Raw genomic sequence first — 20,089 nt, 5'->3', positions numbered from 1 at the left:
TGGCCAGCACATCCCAGTTCCCTCTTGGGGCCTCCTGGAAGGAGCTGGACACCTCTTGAAGCACTTGCCCATCCTCTCCCTCCTCCAGCCAAAAGCCCTCGGGGAGCTCACATCCCACTGTACATGCATTGCCCCTGTGTTTGCGTGTGATGGAAGCTGGCATTTCCAGGCTGTTTTGATGAAGGGAACAGGTTTATTTAATTCATTCTGTTAAGCTTTCCAACAGGCGCTGCTGCCAGGAAGAGGGCTTGCTTGCAGTGCTGCATGTGCCACCAGCCCTGCTGCGGGTTCAAGGCTGTGGCATGGGCTCACCCAGACACATCCCAGACTGTGCTGCAGCAGCCTGGCCCTGCCTGGGAGCATGGGGAGGCACTCTGCACGAGGAGTGGGACCACAGCCTGGGAAGGGGGAGGCAGTTGGTTGAGGAGAAAAGGTGGGGAGAAATAGTTTGAACTGGCTGCAGACAGCGTGGTGGCTTCTGACAGAGGCTGTGCCTGACCCTGCCCCACCATGCCCTAGCTTGCCCCAGGTCGGGACCAGCCCTGGGGCAGGTCTGGCAGCCCGACCATACCCAGGGCAGCCCAAAACTGCTGTGGCTTATGCAGGGGAGGGTGGCACAGCCCAAGCCCCACTGTCCCTCTGGTCCCCGTGGCATGAGGCAGGGCTCCCCTGAGCACTTGACTACCCCAGGCAGTATCTCAGTCCAGGGCTGGGCTGCGGGATGCCCTAGACGCAGGTGCAGTCCTGGGCCAGGATGTTGGGCACTGTCTCGTACTTGAAGGAGTACCCGCCGTCGGAGGTGGTGCGGACACGCAGGGAGCGCATGGTGCCAGGCAGGGCGGCGCAGCAGAGCTGCACACCCAGGCGGTGGCTCAGCCCGTGGCCTGCAGCGCAGCTCCCATGGCAGTAGTGGAAGACAAAGCTGCTGGGGTGCACGATCCAATTGTCCCAGCCCAGCTCCTCGAAGGAGATGTTGAGGGAAGCCCGGCGGCAGTTGGTATGGGCGGCCAGGTCCTCGGATGGACGCTGCAGAAGGCTCAGAGCAGCTGGGGACCAGGGCACGGCAGAGCGACGAGCTCTCTCACTGCCCTTGGCACGGGTGGTGGCCACCAAGAAGGGCATCTTGTCCTCCTCGGCCAGGCAGGGGCAGCCGGGGCAGCGCACCAGGAGCACAAAGAGCGGCTGCGAGAGCTGGGACAGCAGTGCTGGGGCAAAGTGGAACACGGTCCAGTGCTCGGGCGTCTGCTCCACCATGGCCGCCAGTGGCACACGGCCGTGCGGTGACAGGGTCAGCACATCGGGGGCTGAGTGGTTGGGAGCCGCCGAGGGGCCAGTGTAAAACCAGAGCTGGGCAGAGGTCATTGCACGGCTCAGAGTGTGTGCTGAGGGCTGGAAGAGGTAGGTGAAAATGCCTTCTTCCTCCAGCAGCTTGTCCGGCTGTGAGGGCTCGCAGGGCACATCTAGGTGGGGGGAAAAGGGAGAGGGAGAGAAGAAAGATGCTCAGGGTGTGCACCCAAACCTGGGGAGGGTCCCTGATGTTGGGTGGGAGGCAGGATATTGCAGAGGGTTGCTGGGGTGCTGGCAAGGCTTCCAGCTGCTGGCAAGGGCTGTTGCAGGGTGCAGGGGAGCTGATGACTAGGGCTATGCAGCAGCCACTGCACTGCACCCTGCAGCTGAGCCCTGCTGTGACTTAGGCTGGTCTATTGCTGCTGCCCCCATCCCCCAGCATCCTGCCCTGTCCCACAGCATTCTGCCCTGTCCCTTAGTATTCAATCCCATTTCCCTGCATCCTGACCCATTTCCTAGCATCCCACCCTGCCTACTCCTCACCCCTCCCCGTATCTCCGCATGCTGCCTGGACCAGCCATCCCCCAGCTTTTCAGCACCCTCTCGTGCCACCTGCCCCTTTCCCTGCCAGTGTCCTGGGCTGCTCTGCCTGTCCCACCTCCCATACCATGCCACCTTCTGGCTCTTTACCAAACCTCACCCATGCCCGTGCCCCAGCCTGCCATGCCCTCTTTCTCTTCTCCCACAGACCACCACAGCACGCCTTCTGTCCTCCTGCATCTGTGTTGCTCCAAGCCGCCACCCTGCTTCACCCCTCTGCCCTCTCCATCCCACCCAGATGTTCTCACCTGTGGAAGGGAAAAGGATAACCTGGGAGGTGTCCTCCAGCTCCTCCAGCTCAACTTCGGTGTTTTCAAGGACATCTCTTCGGTGCACTCTCCTTGCTTCCTTCTGGGGCTCCTCCTGGAGAACTGGGGGGCTCAGATGCTCCAGCACCTGAGCCCGCACCTTGGCCAGGATGAGCTGCCGGTCGGCACCAGCCCCAGTGCAGCTGGCCAGGGCAGCAGTGGGCAGCATGGCAGGCAGCAGGTGCAGGAGGAGCAGCATGACCGTGGGGTGCACGGCAGGCCGGTGGCTCGGGGGGCTCTGCCGCGGGCTCCTGCCTGCCTGCCCAGCCCGTCTGCCTGCTGTGCTCCCCCCGGGGCAGGGTGGCATTGAGACCTATCTGACACTGACGCAAACGTCTGCTCGCAGTATTATCTCTGGGCAGCGAAAGTGCTGAGACGTCTGGAATGCGAGGACTGCAAGGACAGTGTGGTCTGGGGGAGGACGGCGCCTGGGATGGGGGTGGATGCTGCTGGGGGGTGGTGGGTGTGTGGGGTGGGGGAGTCCAGGTTGTGGGCTGAGTGCTGCAGGGAAGGCTTTCCTGCACTGGTATGGGTGGAGGGGGCACCCTGGCAAGCATTGCTGGTGCTGGGTGCTGCCCATGGTGGAGGAGCTGCAGATTTGGAGCTTCTTAGGGAAGAGTGGGAGGTAACAGCGGTTGTACCCAGCAAGGACATCTGGGCAAGGGCTTGGTGGGGTACAGAGCCCTGCGAGGCCCTGGCCAGGGACAGCATGTGAGGGGTGGCAGGCTGGGCAAACCCTGCCAGGGATGGCTGGGACACCCCAGGCTCACCGGGCAGTGGGGTTCTGAGGATAGGGTCCTAATGACAGTGTGGGGAAGGGGCTGTGGCATCTACAGGGCAGCCTGAAGGCAGGCAAGTTCCTGAGGACATGAAGCAGGAGGGATGGCAAGAGGTCCCCACACTGCCCAGGGGAAGGATGCAACAGCTTCATGGGGAGGAGGAGGAGATGAGGCAGAGCCAGGCCTGCTGGAGACCCCACAGCAGTGCCAAGAGAAGGACCCTGGAGTGCTGTTTGGGCTGGCCAGCCATGGGCTGGCTCCTGGGGTGGGAGCTGCAGGAGGGGCACAGGCTGTAAGAGGACACAGCAAGTCCTGCCCTTCCTCCTGCTGCTGCCTGTGGTGCATCCCACATCCAGCATCCCTTCCTGCCCTGTGAGGTGGTGGGCATCCTCTGTACCCCCTCCACTCCTCCTGCAGCCCCGCATCCCGCATAGCACGGCTTGTAAGGCACATTCCTCTCCTGCAGCCTGGCATCTCATGCAGCATCCAGTGTGATACACCCCATCCCCCCCACTCAGCATATCCTGCATGGCAGCTTCCATCCCACTGCTGCCTGCTGTCCCATGCCATGCACCCCACACCACGCCACGCACCTGCACAGCACATTGCTTCCTGCCTCAGACTGACCCAGCACCGCGGCACTGCTGTGTTTATGGCACCCCTGATCTCTGGAGGCCGGGAGCTCCTGCTGGGCTGCTATACATAGGTAGGCCAGCCCTGCCCCAGCAAGGCTCTGAATGGAGCAGGCTCAGTCTTATCAACCCAGCATGTCATCAGAGAGTATTTTTGGGGACAGCAGCTGCAGGCATTTGTAACGTTTGGTCCCTGTGTGCTGACACCCGGGAGCAGAGCTGGGGAAGCAGCAGGAGCTCGGTGCTGGCACTGGGAGACGCTGGGAGAGGCAGCAAAGCGAGGTGTGTGTTTGGGGCAGGGAACTGGGCTGTGGGGCTGTGTGGGGCAGGGTGATCAGGGAAGGGACCAAGTGGGGTGGCCAAGCCATCAGGGCTGTGAGCTGCCATGAGGTCAGGGACCGTGTGCCAGGGGATGGCCCTGGTCCTTGCCACTCCTTGGGAATCAGCCCTGTGCCACCGTCCCCTCTGGCTCGTTCAGGGATCATTTCAGTTTCTCTTCCCCCTGCCTGAGGGAGGCAGAGACGCCCCTGCCGCAGCCCGGGCCGTGCTGTGGGCAGAGGTCGGGGTGCACTCGCCCAAGGGAGGCACGGAACAACCCTGCCTGCCCCTGCCTGTGACGCTGAGCAGTTACCCGCAGTGCTGGGGTGGTGCTCCCCAGCCTTCCCTCTCTCCCTGGGGCTGATGATCTCCAGCCGTGCCTTTCCATACCAAGGGCAGGATCCTGCAGGATCCTACAGGATCTGGAGGGGGATCTGCTCCAGGAGGAGCTTCACTTTGCCCCCCCCGCCAGGGCCCTGCGGGGTGACCCCTCCGAGCCCAGGCCCGGCCGGTGCCGCCCGCCCACCCGCGGCAGCCCCGTATCAGCACCTGGCTGCAGAGCCAGCCCAGATGCTGCAGGAATGCGGCTCTGCCACCACCCGATACTGCAGGAATGCCCCGCGGGTGGGGAAGGGGCGGGCGGGAGCCGTCCTGCCTCCGCCGTTCCCCCTCCCCAGCACCCGCAAGCAGCTGCTTGTGTCCGGACCTGGGGTCCCTTCTGCCACCCTGGGGCAGGCTGTGGGTGCCCTGGCCCCTCAGGGTGCTAAGATCTGCCTTTTGCCACCTCTTCCATTGGACTGGGATGGAGGATGAGCGACTTGGGCTGAGACAGGAGGATATCCAGTGGGGCTGGGGTGCTCAGAGACAGCGCCATGCTCATGTGACCAGGCACAGCTCCTTCTTGATGGTGCTCTACAGTGCTCCGATACTGAAGCTCGAACCCCTCACCATGGTCGGTCTGTGCATCCCCCCCAGGCTAATGATCCACGCTGCTGCTCCGGCCAGCTGCCTGCAGTGACACTGAGGAGGTGGTGATGGAGGGGTTCGAGGGAGCCCCCAGGTTCCTGGCCTACCCACGTGCCTTCATGGTGCAAAGTGGCACCGATGCAGTACTGAGCTGCCAGATCACGGGCGACCCCCGCCCGAGCATCCTCTGGGAGAAGGACAAGATCCCAATTGAGCCCTCAGGCCGCTTTCATGTGGAGGCAAAGGGGGACCTGTACAGTCTGCTGGTGTCCCGTGCCACCCCCCAGGACAGTGGGCTTTATGTGTGCAAGGCCAAGAACAGCGTTGGCGAGACCTATGCTGCTGCCACACTCAAGGTGGAGGTGGGAGAGCCCCGAGAGGAGGAGGGATGCTTGGATGGTGAAGCACCTGCCTTCCTCGTTGCCCCCTCGTCCATACGTGCGTGCCGGGGAGAGGACGTGATGTTCACCTGCAGGGTGTCTGGGCAGCTGTGCCCAGTGGTGCAGTGGGAGAAGGACGGTCACAAGCTGTCTGACCTCTTTGAGAGCAGCCACTTCGCCGTGGGGCAGGAGCCTGAGGACTGGCACTTCCTGAAGCTGTTTGGCGTGCGGCCCCCTGATGGGGGGGTGTATGTGTGCCGGGCACGCAGCGGCTCCCGGGAGGCCCTGGCAGCTGCTGTGCTCCTGGTGGAAGCCCAGGCACTGCCAGACAGGCTCCCCAGTGGCTCTCCTGATGATGGCCCTGAGATGCTAGGAGAGCGGCAGCAGCGGCGGCGGCATGCAGCAGGACAGTGCATGAGACCAGAGACATGGGTGCCCAATGGCACAGTCCCAGCCAGGGTGCCAGGGGCTAAGGCATTCACTGTGAGCGCAGGAAAGCACGCCAAGTTTCGCTGCTACGTTACTGGCAAGCCCAAGCCAGAGATCATCTGGCAGAAGGACGGTGAGCCCCTCACCCCTGGCCGAAGGCACCTCATCTATGAGGACCGGGAGGGCTACTTCATCCTCAAGGTGCTGTACTGCAAACCCCAGGACCAGGGGCTGTATGTTTGCACTGCATCCAACACTGCCGGCCAGACCCTCAGCGCAGTGCAGCTCCAGGTGAAAGGTAGGAGATCATCCAAGAGTTGCTGGGTGCTGGGGTGGTCCAGGGCTTTTCACCTGGCAGGGCTGCACCTGAGTGTGAACCCAGCAACCCTGGGCTCCCTCCTGCCCCATGCACCTGGGGTCACCCCAGGCTCCTCCTGAGGGAGCTGCAGGCTGGAAGCCGTGGATGCTGGGCTCCCATGGGGTGTGTTCCCCTTGTGCCTCTCTCCTTGCAAACAGAGAGGTGGCATCTCTGGAGGGCTGCGGCTGTCCAGCCACAAGCGGGGTGGTGGGGATAGTGCCTTGGTGACAAATTCCCTTGGAAGTGCTGAGTGGTTTTGGCAGCCGGCCCTGCAGGGCACAGCTCCAAGTGTCTGAGCTGGCAGCAGCCCCAGCCCCTGGAGCTGCCCTAGCAGCTGGGGACAGCCCACAACTGGGGTGACCCAGCTCCTGGTACATCCCCTGCCATCCCCACTGCTGCCCTCCACTGAGATGCCTGCCACAGTATGCTGGCATACATGCTCCTGTGTCCCTAAAAAGTCCCTGCTGAGATGCTGGTGGCACCACTGAGTCTCCCAGCCCATTCCCTCATTCCCCTCTCTCTGAGGGGTATGCTTCTTGGTGCAGTGTCTATCCCATACAGGCCAAAGAGGAGGAGAGCAGAGAAGGGCCAAGGGCTTGGTGCTCTGTGTGAGCTGGAAAATACTGAGCACAGGGCTGCTGGTGGGTGCTGTACCCTGTGCACCCTCAGCACCCGTCTCTCCTGGCAGCAGAGCACCGGCTGCAGTTCCAGGTGCAGCTGGCAGATGTGGAGGTGGTGGAGAGGGAGGATGCTGTGCTGGAGTGCCAGGTGCCACTGGAGACCATCCCCACCGCCTGGTACCTGGAGGACAGGGAGCTGCAGCCCAGCCACAAGTATGTGATGGAGGAGCAAGGCGTAGTGCGGCGTCTGACCATCCGTGATGCCCGCACTGATGACGATGGCATCTACCTCTGCCAGATGAAGGACAAGGGGCGCAGCATTGCTGAGGTCTCTGTCCGAGGTGGGCATCAGCTTGCCTTGTGGTATGGCTTTGTTGTCCTGTCTCTCTCCTTGCCAGGGTCCCCACTGCCCCCCACGTCTGCCTTCCCTCCATTTGACCATGGTGCCTGCTGCTGCTGCTGCTCCTCAGCCTCCTTCTCTCTCCCACCCTGGGGAGCCCTTCCTCCCAAGGGATGATCCACAGCATCCCTCCCCAAGCCCTTATGCATCTCTCCCCATAGGGGTAATTGTGAAGCGGCTGCCACGGAAGCTGGACGTGATGGAGGGGGAGAATGCAGTTTTCTGTGTGGAGACACGGGAGGCAGTGGAGGGTACCTGCTGGCGCCGGGATGGGCTGCAGCTGCGGGAGTCCCCCTGCACCGTGCTGAAGAGCTTTGGCAGGACGCACCTCCTGGTCCTGGTGCATGTCACCCGCCAGGACGCGGGCATCATCTCCTTCTCTGTTGGAGAGTCACAGACATCCTCCCAGCTCCGGGTCAAGTGTAAGCCCCAGACTCGGAGGGTTCCTACATCCACCATTCTGCCCATTCATGGAAAGGGTTGATGTGGAGGAGAGGCGGGTATGGGCACCCAGTATGGTGGGGACATGACACTGTGATGGCTTTTTGGGGAAATGGTATTTTAGCAGGGGTCCAAGGCCCTAACCCTCCAGGGCACTTACAAACCCATGTAACCAACACTATGCTACACGGGAGCAACACTATCCTCTCCATCAGAGGGAGGATCCCCAGAGAAACATGCTGTATACCCCCCTTAAGCCTTTCTGACACCCCTCCCGGAGCCTTACTGCTGTCCCCAAGCAGGCAACGGGGGCTGTGCCTTGCAGGTGTGAAGCGTGACCCCCCGAGCGCACCGGTGGCAGCTGAGATGAGCGTGGTGGAGAGCAACACAGCCCTGCTGACTTGGTGTCCTGCACCCGATGCCCACCTCCGTGCCCCCAGCCGCTACCTGCTGGAGCGTCGGGAGGCGCTGGGAGGCGAGTGGGTGCAGTGCCTTGCCACCGACCTGCCCAGCCATGTGCGGGTGCTGGGGGACAGCGTACCCCGCGAGGCCGACTACTGCTTCCGCATCTGTGCTGCCAATAAGCACGGCAGGAGCAGCCCTGTGGAGTTTCCTGGCTCCGTGCATCTCGGTGAGGATGCCAAGCCAAAGACTCCCACCTGGGAGCTAGCTTTCCCCAGGGGCCAGCCAGGATGTTGTGCCATGGCATGCTGCTGGCCAGTCCTGAGTCTGGCTGTGCTCAGCCCCTGCAGCTCGCCTGGAGAGGGGTCTGCAGGATGCGTGGGTGAGGGACGGCGAGGATGCGTGGTTCTCCCTGGAGCTGTCAGCTGCAGTGCATGGCACCTGGTTCCTCAACGGTGCCAGGCTGTGCGAGGAGAAGGAGGAGGCAGGCGGCCGGTGCAGTGTGCGGTGCCACGGGATGGAGCACTCGCTGCTGATCCGGGGAGTGCAGCAGGCTGATAGCGGGGCTCAGGTCACCTTTGTGTCCGGCAGTGTGCGGGACTCGGCCACATTGCATGTGCACGGTGAGAAGGGTGCTCACCCTGGGGGTCCTGCTGGGAGAAGAGCACCAGCAGCTCTCATGCTGGAGGATATGAGGATGCTTCTTATCCCTTTGTCTTGTCTCTCAGCCCCACAGGTCCGCATCGCACCAGTGCCCGAGGCTGAGCGGCTCCGGGAGGTGCTGACGGGGCTGCCAGTGCTTCTGGAGTGCCAGGTGTCCCCCCCTGATGCTCCCGTTGCCTGGCTGAAGGATGGTGAAGCCGTGCCCCTGGATGACGTTATTGCAGTACAGGCAGAGGGCTGTGTGCGGAGGCTGCTGCTCCGCTCGGCGGGTCCCTCGGACGCTGGCGTGTACACCTGTGATGCTGGGGATGATGCCATGAGCTTTGTGGTGACCGTGACCGGTGAGCTGGGGGCTGCGTGCAGGAGCCTGGACTCCACCTCCTGACAGTGCTCCTGCCCCTCATCTTGCCCCCATGATGGAGCTGAAAGCTGCTGTCAGGTGCCTATGCTGAGCCCTGCGTTATCCCTGGCAGCAGCACCAGTGAAAATTGTCAGCTCCAACGAGGACGCTCCCCATGCCTACACGATCGGGCAGCGTGTGGAGCTGTGGTGCCAGCTCTCCCGCCCGGCGGCCCCGGTGCACTGGTACAAGGATGGGGAGGAGGTAGAGGCAGGCGAGAACCTGGTGCTGGAACAGGAGGGGCCGCTGTGCCGGCTTGTGCTGCCCAGTGCCCAGCCACAGGACACGGGGGAGTTCGTCTGCGATGCCGGCGGGGACTCTGTCTTCTACACCATCACCGTGGCAGGTGGGTGTGATGCAGGAGGGCTGGCAGGGTCACATCTTGGGGTGCTTTCTTTGGCGTTGCAGGGTGCCACAGCACGTGTTCCTCTCAGTGTTCCTGTCATTTGCTGCTCTGGGGAGTCTCATCAGAGATGCTTTGCCACGTTCTCAGCTCCAGGTCAGTCAGGGTCTTTGCAGCAGCTGTGATGCACAAAGCCACACAGACTGACTGTCAAAGGGGACAGCTCACTCTGACAGTCAGAAGTTCTCAAGCACCCAAGGGCACCGGCACCTCCATGCCAGTGTGTTTGCTGGACTTCTGCCACAGCCAGTAACCAAGTCCTCCTTTGAGGTCCTAAATATCATGGGATTGGCACTTGGCGTGGGGTGACTTGCGGTCTGACATCTCTCTGATGGACAGCGTTAATTGCTGACCTGAAAATCAGTGGTTGCCTGGATGCTGAACATTGGGTGGTGGTTACTGGGTGCGAGCAGGGGGTGGCTCCCACAGTGGCTGCCCCAGCCACAGAACAGGGAGGCAGAGGATAATGAAAGCTGAAAGTGAGTGAAAGACTTCTTGTCGCTGGCCCCAAAACGCACAGTCCCACAACCACAGGAAGGCAACCAGGGCAGACTTAAAGCCCAGTTAAAAGCTTCTGTGACCATGGTGGTAAAGCCTGTCCACGGTGCTAACATGTGACAAAGGGCCAAAGCTGATATCAGAGGATGGCATGAAGATAGGATGACCAATAAGAGATTCTGGAAGAGCCAGTGAAGTGGTGACTGGTGGAAGGGTGAAGAAAGGACGTTATTTACTGTGATAAAGGCAAAACCACCACTGCCAGACAGGCAGTGTGGGCTTTGGGTAGAGGCAGGAGGCATCGTCTGCCCTGTGATGGTGCGTGTCATGGAGAGCTTGGCTTCCCTCAGCTGGGAGAGGGGAGCACCATCTGCTGAACCTCAGCAGCTTTGTGTTACTTGGGCAGGAGGGTCCTAGAGAGGCTGGCTTGGTTCAATCAGGATTTGGCCATCAGTCTCACTGGCAGGGCTGGGGGTGGGTGCCAGGAGGCTCAGGCTGGTAACTCTCTGGCACGTGCGCTGGGCTGGCTGCTGCAGTCAGCGCTGCTGTGGCACGCTTGGATTTCCCCAAGGCATCCCAGCTATCCCCTGCCGGCTGCTGCCTCCAGCCTGGCTACCCCTGTGTGCCTCTGGGTCTTCCAGCAGCTGCCAAAGCACTAGGGCTGCCTCAGAGCTGGCGGTGGGACTGGAGCAGCACTGCCCACTGAGGGCTGGCACACTGCCCCTGCCTTGTTTTGGTGCCGTCCAACATCTCCAGCAGGACTTCAGTGATGTGATTGCTTTTAGCAGGCCCAGGGGGACAAGAAACTGCCGAGTGTTTGATCAGGGAGGCAGGCGGATGCAGGCTCAGTGTGGTGCAGGTTGAACGCTGCACACTGGTGCTGTGCCAGTTGTGTGCTGCAGGGCTGCAGTGCTCTGCTGAGCCTGGGTATTGTGGCTGGAAACTGGCTGGGAAGTTTGAAGCCAGGACACCCAGCCCGAGGGGCAGCTGTGGGCCGTGGGAAGGGCAAATTGGTGCTCAACCGGTTTGTGGTGCTCCATCAATTGGTGCTCAACCAATTTGTCTGCTGTGTGCCAAGTGTGCCCTGTGCCAACCCAGGGTCACAGGCTGGCTGAGCACCACAGTAGAGTCCAGGACAGCTACAGCCTGCTACAACACATGTGGCCGTGTAGTGTTGGCTGCTGCAGGCAGAGGCCACATCCTGGCCACCTCCCAGGAGAGAGGAGGACTGGTCACCTAGAACTTGTGCTGGGAACCCCTCTGCCTTTAGAGATCCAGCTCAAGTCTGCTTGGAGATGTGACACACATTTTGTGCGCAACCCAATAATGGTGGCATTTAGTGAGCACCGTGGTCTGGCATGGGGTCCTCTGTCCCAGTGAGGTGGAAGGATGGGGCTGCTGAATGCAAGCAAGCCACATGTCAGTGCCACAGTGTCAGCAAATGCCAAGGCTGAGCTGAGACAGAAGCTGGAACCTGTTAGCCTCCAAAACAGGGAAACAGGCAGAAGGGTGGGCCCCCCCGGTACGGCACCACAGGGGCTGGTGCTAGCACCACAGATGGCAAGTAGCAGTGTTGGGGCTTGCTAACAAGGTGTTCGCCTACCTGCATACTCTCTTTACATCCCTCAGCTCTGTCCCAGGGCAGAGCAGTTCAGGTACCATGACAGCGAGGGCATAGCAAAGATTTACAGTCACCTGAAAGCTCTGTGCTCCTCCTGGCCGTGATGGGTGAAGAGGGAGCCCCAGTCAGGGCAGCCCAGCTGCTTGTGCTATGTGGGACATAAATGAGGTGGTGCCTTCTGGCTTTAAAGGCAATGAGCTGATAAAGGCATCACACCACACAGGGCTGGGACTGGAAGCACCACTGGCTCTGGCCTTTATATCCTGGCTGAGCCCCACGTCTCTCCCTGGCAGCAGCACCAGTGAAGATCATCAGCTCCAACGAGGACAACCCCCATGCCTACGTGGCCGGGCAGCGTGTGGAGCTGTGGTGCCGGCTGTCCCGTCCAGCAGCCCTGGTGCACTGGTACAAGGATGGGGAGGAGGTGGAGGCGGGTGAGAACCTGGTGCTGGAGCAGGAGGGGCCGCTGTGCCGGCTTGTGCTGCCCAGTGCCCAGCCACAGGACACAGGGGAGTTTGTCTGCGATGCCGGCGGGGACTCTGTCTTCTACACCATCACTGTGGCAGGTGGGTGTGATGCACAGCTATGGCCCTTTCCACCTTCTCCTTCTGCCCCAGCCCCCTCTGCTCACAGTACTGTCCCTCCAGTGGCTGTAGCATCTTATCTGTCCCTCACCTCCTTGTGAGCAGCTCTTTACTGGTGCCCTTGGGCTGGAGGTGGATATGGTCAAGGGGCTGGTCAGCTGCTCTGTCTCCTGGAACCCTGCCTATCCCCACGCCAGGGCACAGCCACACTGCCCTTCCATGGGTTATGCCACTTCACGTCCCAGCCCTGGTGCTCCCTCACCTTTCAGCTACCAGTGCTGCAGGGCTGGGATCACACTGGCCACTGGCCCTGGGGCAGGTAGGATGGAGGTCATGTGGCACAGGGTCTTGGTTCTCTTAGCCCCACAGGTTTGCATTGCCCCAGTGCCCGAGGCACAGCAGCTGCAGGAGGTGCTGGCAGGGCTGCCTGTGCTGCTGGAATGCCAGGTGTCCCCCACAGATGCCCCTGTCCACTGGCTGAAGGACGGCAAGGCTGTGCTCCCAACTGGTGTCCTGGCCATCCACTCAGAGGGATGCTCGCGGAGGCTGCACATCTCCACAGCCATGCCATCCGACTCAGGGATGTACACCTGCAATGCTGGGGATGATGCTGCCAGCTTCAGGGTGACTGTGAGAGGTGAGCTGCCTGGGGAGTGCGTGTTCTCATGTGGGGCTCACCCAGCACTGTGGCTGAGCCCCTCCATGTGTCTCCCAGCAGAAGCACTGGTGAGGATCATCAGCTCCAACAAGGACGCTCCCCATGCCTACATGGCAGGGCAGCGTGTGGAACTCTGGTGCAGGCTGTCCCACCCGGCGGCCCTGGTGCACTGGTACAAGGATGGGGAGGAGGTGGAGGCAGGCGAGAACCTGGTGCTGGAGCAGGAGGGGCCGCTGTGCCGGCTTGTGCTGCCCAGTGCCCGGCCACAGGACACGGGGAACTTCATCTGTGATGCTGGGGATGCGTCTGTTTCCTACCACGTCTCAGTGGCAGGTTGGTGGCACAGCAGAGATGTCCTGGTGAGGGAAACACTGCCCTGGCTCTGTGCTGTGGGGTCGCAGCCCTGATCCCTGCCCTCAGCATCGCAGAGGATGGGGTGTGGCTGCCTTACCCAGGGACTGGTGGGTGCCCCCCTTCTGCTGTGATGGGTTCACACTGTGGGCCCACTGTGTCTTCAGACAGCTCCTGCCCCTTTGCACCGGGGTGGGAGGCTGTAGCATCCCCTCAGCCCTACAAAGACACAAATGACGGTAAGTAGGGACAACAGAACCAGTGAGCAGGTCTCACACCCTTCCTCCACATCCCCGGCAGAGCCACCAGTGAGGATCCTGCACCCCCTGCAGCGCTCACTGGAGCTGCTGGTGCAGCCACGGGAGCGTGTGGAGCTGCGGTGTGAGCTTTCTGTGCCAGATGCTCCTGTGCGATGGTTCAAGGACGGGCTGGAGGTGGACGAGACTGAAAACCTGCTGCTGGTGGTGGAGGGGGCCTGGCGCTGCCTCTTCATCCCCAGGAGCAGCGTGGAGGACACGGGCGAGTACATCTGTGAGAGCAAGGATGAGGCCATCTCCTTTGATGTCAAAGTGACAGGTCAGTGGGGACCTGGGAGCAGGGAGGCACTGATAGGACTCTGGCCACAGGATCTTTCCCAGCATGGAGGAGGGAGACTGGCTCCTCTATGGTGATGAAGCTGGTGGGTGCCCACCCCCTAGGCCACCCAGCATGAATGCTTGCCTGGGGGTGGCAGCAGAAGTGTCCCTAGGGCCACGTTGTCCCCAGACTGCTTTGCATCACAGCCACACCATCTTTGCAGAGCCACCAGTGAGAATCCTGCAGCCCCTCAGACCCATCCCTGTCGTGACGGTGTCCCAGGGAGAGACAGTGACACTGGGCTGTGAGCTATCCCGTGCGGATGCACATGTGCACTGGGCCAAGGAGGGCGTCAGGCTGGAGGCTGGAGGCAGCCTGGTCCTGGAGGAGGAGGGTGCCCATCGCCGCCTGCTCATCCCCGCGGCTCAGGCTGAGCACTCTGGAAAATACATCTGCGATGCCACTGATGACACAGTGACCTTCACTGTCCAAGTGTTAGGTGAGCAAGAGGCTGGGGGAGAGTCTGGTGAAGGGTGCTGGGTGCACAGACTCTGGAGCCCTCTGTTCTGCTGATGTTGGGCACTGCAGACACACGGGTCAGGATCCTGGAGAGGGATTCGCTGCCAACCCAATGGCATTGCCGGGCCATGGAGGACCTGGTGCTGGAGGTGCACCTCTCACATGCCCATGGGGAGGTGAAGTGGTACAAGGATGGGGAGAAGCTGCAGGACACGGGACGTGTGCGGCTGGAGGAGGATGGGGCACAACGCTCGCTCATTATCCTGGGCGCCACAGGCAGGGATGCAGGGGAGTATCTCTGCGACACCGGCGACGACAGCATCATCTTCTTTGTCACTGTGGAAGGTGAGGAGGAGGTCCCATAGGGGTGGCCAGTGTGGCAGGGACCCAAGGTGAGTGCTTGGCTGCTACCAGGCTGGTGTGGGGCTGGGCTGGGTGGCAGTGAGCACAGGGAGGCTGGTGGGGGGAACACAGGGAGCAGGGGCTCTAGAAACCTTTGTGCTGCCCAGCTGCAGCCAGAGGACATCCGGACAGGATCCAAAGATAGCAACACCCAGCACAGGCTGTTGCTCCTGTGGTGACAGCCTGTCTTTCCAGTCCCAGAGCCACCGGTGACCATTGTGGGCAGCACAGGTGCTGTGGAGCATCACTGCCTGGTGGCCGGGGAGGACCTGGTGCTGGCTTGTAAGCTCTCCCAGCCTGATGCCACTGTGCGCTGGCTCCGGGATGGCCAGGAGGTGCAGACGGGTGAGCGGGTGCAGGTCAAGGCCCGTGGGGTGCTGCGGCAGCTCACCATCTGTGGAGCACAGCCTAGTGACTCGGGGTGCTACATCTGCGACGCTGCCAGCGACTGCATGGTGATGAACGTGGAGGTGTCAGGTGAGCCACTGGAAGCTCAGTGCCTTGGGCACACCGAGCGTGGTGGGATTGTGCCGCAGCAAGGGAAGAGACACCTCTGTGACCACACTGGTGGCAGATGCCAGGGTGGCAGCGTGGCAGGGGAGGGTGGGAGCCCTGTCCACAGCCCCGCAGGAGCCACTGGTCAGGAAGGGACACGTCAGGGTCATGGAGAGACACATCTCTCCCTCCTCCCCCAGCCAGGGACTGGTTAAATTTAACCTTGGCCAGCTCCCAGGCGCCGCTTCTCCTGCTTTGACTGCCAATAGCTGAGCTCAGCCCGGACTCCTATCAGCTGGAGATGGAGGGCTGGGAGAGTGGGAGGGAGCCTGGCACAGGCGGGTGTCCCAGCTCCCCAGCAAGGCGCTCAGGATGGGGAACACACCAAAAGTAATGAATCCAGCTTGGCAGCTGAGCTGCCTCTGCAGGGAGGGATGTAGGAGTGATGGGCTCTGTGACATCCCTGCCTGGAGCCCCTGAATTGACAGCCCCCAACAGCCTGCACACCTGCCCCACCAGGACCCCCAGCTGGTGCCACCATGACCCCCATCAGCCCCACAGCCCTCCTGCCCCATAATGACTCACTGTGGTCATTGCCACCTCTCCGCTTGCAGCAGTCCCATCCCTGTGCTGCCCTGCACCACAGGGACACCCCTGAGCCCTGCCTTGCCCCTGTGCTCCCCAGCCCGGCCCGTGCGTATTGTCAACAAGGAGGAGGCGCAGAGCCCACTGGAGGTGCTGGAGGGGGACAGTGTGACACTGGTGGCCCGGCTGTCCCCGGAGACGGCAGCAGTGCGGTGGCAGAAGGATGGACAGACACTGCTCTCAGGCGGGCGGCTGCTGGTGTGCAGTGAGGGCCCTGCACGCAGCCTCACCATCAAGCAAGCAGAACTGGGTGACGGTGGCATCTTCCTCTGTGATGCTGGTGACGACGAGGTGCATTTCATGCTGCACGTGAAAGGTTAGACTGGAAGTGTTCCTCACCCATGCTGGGGGGCAGGAACAGTCCCTACCCCACACCAGGATGCTTTGTGCAACCATCCTACACCGGTGCTGCCAGCGGGGTTACAGCTGAGCCTGTTGCTTCCCTGGCACAGAGGCACCCGTGCTATTTGTGAACAAGCGGGAGGAGCGGGAGAAGCTCCTGGTGCTGGAGGGTGGCAGCGCCGTGCTCTCGGCTGTCACCTCCATGGAGCGAGCTGATGTCACCTGGCTGGGCCCGCAACAGGCAGCAGTGCCCAGTGAGCGCTGTGAGCTGCGGCGGGACGGCCGAGTGCACAGCCTCATCCTCCACAACATGGCCAAGGAGGATGCTGGCATCTACACCTGCCTCTCCTCCCATGACCAGATGCAGTTTGACGTGAGCGTCCGAGGTAAGCGGTGACAGGGCAGTGGGGATACCCGGGGACACCCCTCTGGTGACAGCGGGAGCTGACGCGGGGTGTTTGGCTGTGCAGAGCTGCTGGTGAAGTTCCTGCGCGGGCTGTCAGACGTGCGGGTGCGGCAGGGCGAGCGCGCTGTGCTGTGGTGTGAGCTCTGCAAGGCGCGGGGAGATGTGGTGTGGAGGAAGGACGGGCAGGTGCTGGCACCCAGCCCCCGCCGGCAGGTAATGGCAGAGGGACGAGAGCGCTCACTGGTGCTGAGCCACGTGGAGCCTGAGGATGCTGGCGAGTACTGCTGCGAGTCCAACGATGACCAGACCCTAGCGACACTGACGGTGCAGGGTGAGCTGTGCATGAGGCTTGGCCACCACCCTGGGGACCCCTGTGCTATGGGGGTGATGAGGGAGCGCAGTGATGGCAAGGGAGGGTGTGGGGATGCTCAGCAGTTCTGCAGGATGAAGGGTCCCCATTGCTGTGCCGCAATGCCCTGGCTGTAGTCCCCAGGGTGGTGGAGATAATCACAGAGCTGCAGAGCCTGACGGTGCTGGAAGGGGAGGATGCCACCTTCAAGTGCCTGGTGTCCCCCGAGGATGTGGCTGTGGCCTGGCAGCTGAATGGCCAGCCTGTGGTCCCTGGTGAGCGGCTGCTGGTGACAAGGAGTGGGCTGTGCCACAGCCTCCACCTCCGGCAGTGCCAGCTGGGTGACGCAGGCACCGTGACTGCCAACGCCGAGGGGCTGGTGAGCACAGCCCGGCTGAGCGTGCAAGGTGAGGGGGAAGGAGCCAGCTGCAGCACAGCCCAGGGCACAGCCCCGGGGCTTGCTGCTGATCTGGTGCATGGACCACGCAGAGGCGCAGGTGCTGTTTGTGCGGAAGCTGCAGGACGTGGTGGCAGAGGAGCAGGGGGATGTGTGCCTGGAGGTGGAAGTGAGCCATGAGGCTGCCGAAGTGCAGTGGCTGAAGCACGGTGTCCTCCTCCAGCCGAGCAGCAAGTACCAGCTGCAGGAGGTGGGGTGTCGGCGCACCCTCACCATCCGCTGCCTTGGCCTTGCTGACCGTGGCACCTACCGCTGCGAGACCCTGCATGACCGCACACAGGCCAAGCTCTGCGTGGAGCGTGAGTACCATGCTGGGGATGGTACTCGATGGGGATGGGGATAAGGATGGTAATGGGGAGGGCACCCACCCACTGCGACTTCACTGCAGGCTGGAGGGGCAGATTGGGTACTTGTCTGGAAGCAAGTATGAGAGTGTTTTGGTTGAACAGGTTGGGCATTAGGGATGGGCAAGTGTGGGAACTTGGTAGAAAGGGCTGGATTTAGAGGATTACTACAGCAAGCACAGACCGGGGAGCTGGGGTCTCTGAGGGGGAGCTTACACCCCCGGCTCGCAGACATGGGTCCCTTGCAGCCTGGAAGGTGTCGATCCAGACACCGCTGGCAGATGTGGAGACCTTTGAGAAGGAGGCAGCCACCTTCCACCTGGAGCTGTCCCACCCCGGCGTGCCTGGGGTCTGGACGCGGGATGGCATCCGAGTGAAGCCCAGCAGCACATGCCATATCAGCACCACAGGCTGTGGGCACAGCCTGACGTTGGAGAGGCTGTCGCTGGAGGACTCGGGGACCATCACCTTCACTGCTGATACCCTGCGCTGCAGCGCTCGCCTGCTTGTGCGGGGTATGGCACCTCGGCAGGCTTGGGGGTGTGTGTGTGTGTGTGGCACCAACACTGCCTGTCCTGCAGCCATTCTGTCGTGGGAGAGATGTCAGGGCTGAGCTGGGCACTTCAGGCACACCCTGGCAGGTGTCCCCCTGTCCCCAGGGAGGAGATGTGACCTGAGCAGGGTCTGGGTCCAGAGCCAGCTGGGACACCAGTGAAGAGCGCTTGCTCATGGTGGTGCCACAGGAAGTGCCACCTTTCTCCTATGCTGGGATGCCCCAGGCACAGCTCCCCATCCCTGCCCATGTTTTTGCCTTACCAAACCTTTCTGTCCTGTGTTTTCCCCTCTCAGAGCCTCCAGTCACTATGGTGAGGGTCCCGCGGGACCTGGGAGTCCTGGAGACAGGGGTTGCCAGCTTTGAGTGTGAGCTATCTCGCCCCAGCGCGGAGGTGAAGTGGCTCAAGGTGAGGGTTCACCCATATCATCTCCAGCAGTGCCTGGCTGTGCTCTCCCTGCTTCACCCCACTCCCTGCAGGGCTGTGGGCAGGGGAGGAGGGGGCAAAGCAGCAGGATGCTGCCTGCCTGCGATCCTGAATGTGCTGTCCCTGAGCAGGATGGGCAGGAGCTGCGGCCAGGGCCCAACTGCCGCATCTACTCCGTGGGTCGGCGCCGCATCCTGCAGCTGAGCCGCTGCGAGCTGCCCGATGCCGGCACCTACACCTGTGATGCTGGTGACTGCTGTGCCTCCGCCACACTGCACGTCCAGGGTACAGCCACCCAGCTCCCAGGGGCATGCGCACCCCCAGACCTGCACCACCCGCTCCCCCTTGCCCTTGGCTGCCCTGGCACCCTGCTCTTTGCCTGCAGAGCGCCAGGTCCACATCGTGCAGGACCTGCAGGACACCCACGTGCAGGAGGGTGACAATGCTGTCTTCAACTGTGAGGCATCGCATGGGGACGTGAAGGGCGAGTGTTTCCGGGACGGGGAGAAAATCAAGGTCTCCAGCACGGTGAAGATACGGCAAGAAGGTGGGGGTGCAGGTGGCACCACACCTGGTTTGAGGCTCAAGCAAGGAGAGTTTGGATGGAGAGGGGTTTTCTGCCCCCTGCCTGTCATGGGCACCCATCTTCATCACCTTGAGCCTGCTTCTCCCTCCCCAGGGACCCGTCATTTCCTGCTGTTCTGCAACGTACGCCCTGAGGACAAGGGACTCATCCGCTTCGTGGCTGGGACAGCCGTCTCGGAGGCCAACCTGGAGGTGGAAGGTACTGGTGTGCAGTGCAAGGCCTTGCTGGGCTCCACCATCAAGGCTTGGGTGCACAAGGGTCAGCTCATGGGGTTCCCACAGGAGCCTACCTACCTAAATGCCAATGGCTTCCCCCCACCTGCCAGCACTGCCCATCCGTATTGTGAAGCCGCTGCGGGACAAGACGGTGCTGGCGCACCACAAGGCAACGCTGGAGTGCACCGTGTCCCACGCCCGGGGCCGAGTGCGCTGGCTCCGCGGGGACACCGAGATCTTTGCCGGTGACAAGTATGAGATCTGCAACCTGGACTGCTACCGCACGCTGATTATCCACCACGTGGGCCCTGAGGACGAGGACTCCTACACCTGCGATGCCTTTGATGACCGCTCCACCGCCCGGCTCCTTGTGGAGGGTGAGGGGGCACCAGGGGCCATGTCCCCACAGCCCGCTGCTTGCAAGGGTCTGAGCACTGGGGTGGAGGGAGCAAGCTGGATATGGGACTGGGAGTCTGTGCTCCCCTTGTGTGAGACACCCCTTTTAGGTACCCTACCAGCTCCAGGCATGCTGCAGCTCTGACTCCCACTGTCCCAACAGGGAGCTAGGAGCCAGGATGCTGCACACAGACAGACAGATGCCACTGCTGGGAGATGGGATCTACAGACAAATGGGCACCCTCCCCAGCCCACTCTGGCCTCAGGGCTCTTCATTAA

The 20,089-nt window shown here is 62.0% G+C and overlaps 2 protein-coding genes across 9 annotated transcripts; one reads left to right on the top strand and one right to left on the bottom strand.

The window, feature by feature from the left end:
- Positions 1–103: 103 nt before the first annotated feature.
- INHA (inhibin subunit alpha) lies at positions 104–2,582 on the bottom strand. Its single transcript, XM_061358632.1, has 2 exons — positions 2,136–2,582; positions 104–1,460 (listed from the first exon to the last, which is right to left on the bottom strand). The coding sequence occupies exons 1-2, from the start codon at positions 2,500–2,502 to the stop codon at positions 727–729; spliced, it is 1,101 nt and encodes a 366-aa protein (XP_061214616.1). The 5' UTR covers positions 2,503–2,582; the 3' UTR covers positions 104–726.
- A 769-nt stretch (positions 2,583–3,351) lies between these two features.
- Positions 3,352–20,034, top strand: OBSL1 (obscurin like cytoskeletal adaptor 1). Of its 8 annotated transcripts, none has more exons than XM_061358622.1 (27): positions 3,352–3,888; positions 4,900–5,997; positions 6,749–7,018; positions 7,239–7,499; positions 7,844–8,149; positions 8,262–8,543; positions 8,649–8,924; positions 9,057–9,329; positions 11,799–12,071; positions 12,451–12,726; positions 12,808–13,080; positions 13,399–13,674; positions 13,898–14,173; positions 14,263–14,538; positions 14,791–15,072; positions 15,776–16,051; positions 16,188–16,463; positions 16,548–16,814; positions 16,970–17,239; positions 17,322–17,588; positions 17,882–18,148; positions 18,483–18,595; positions 18,745–18,898; positions 18,999–19,160; positions 19,293–19,397; positions 19,525–19,791; positions 19,974–20,034. In XM_061358622.1, exons 2-27 carry the CDS (start codon positions 4,959–4,961, stop codon positions 19,979–19,981), a joined length of 7,071 nt encoding a protein of 2,356 aa, XP_061214606.1. In that variant the 5' UTR covers positions 3,352–3,888; positions 4,900–4,958; the 3' UTR covers positions 19,982–20,034. The 8 variants fall into 8 exon arrangements, with proteins under 8 accessions (XP_061214606.1, XP_061214604.1, XP_061214605.1 ...); XM_061358620.1 differs by having other exon boundaries at positions 12,805–13,080; XM_061358621.1 differs by having other exon boundaries at positions 3,352–3,892; positions 4,930–5,997; positions 12,805–13,080.
- Positions 20,035–20,089: the final 55 nt, after the last annotated feature.

The sequence above is a fragment of the Neopsephotus bourkii genome, unplaced genomic scaffold (assembly GCF_033783945.1).
Source record: "Neopsephotus bourkii isolate Nb327-2 ecotype Australia unplaced genomic scaffold, CSIRO-AGI_Nbou_v1 NB_951, whole genome shotgun sequence".
In the NCBI taxonomy this organism is placed as follows: Eukaryota; Metazoa; Chordata; class Aves; order Psittaciformes; family Psittacidae; genus Neopsephotus; species Neopsephotus bourkii.
This window is presented reverse-complemented; position numbering and strand designations above follow the sequence as displayed.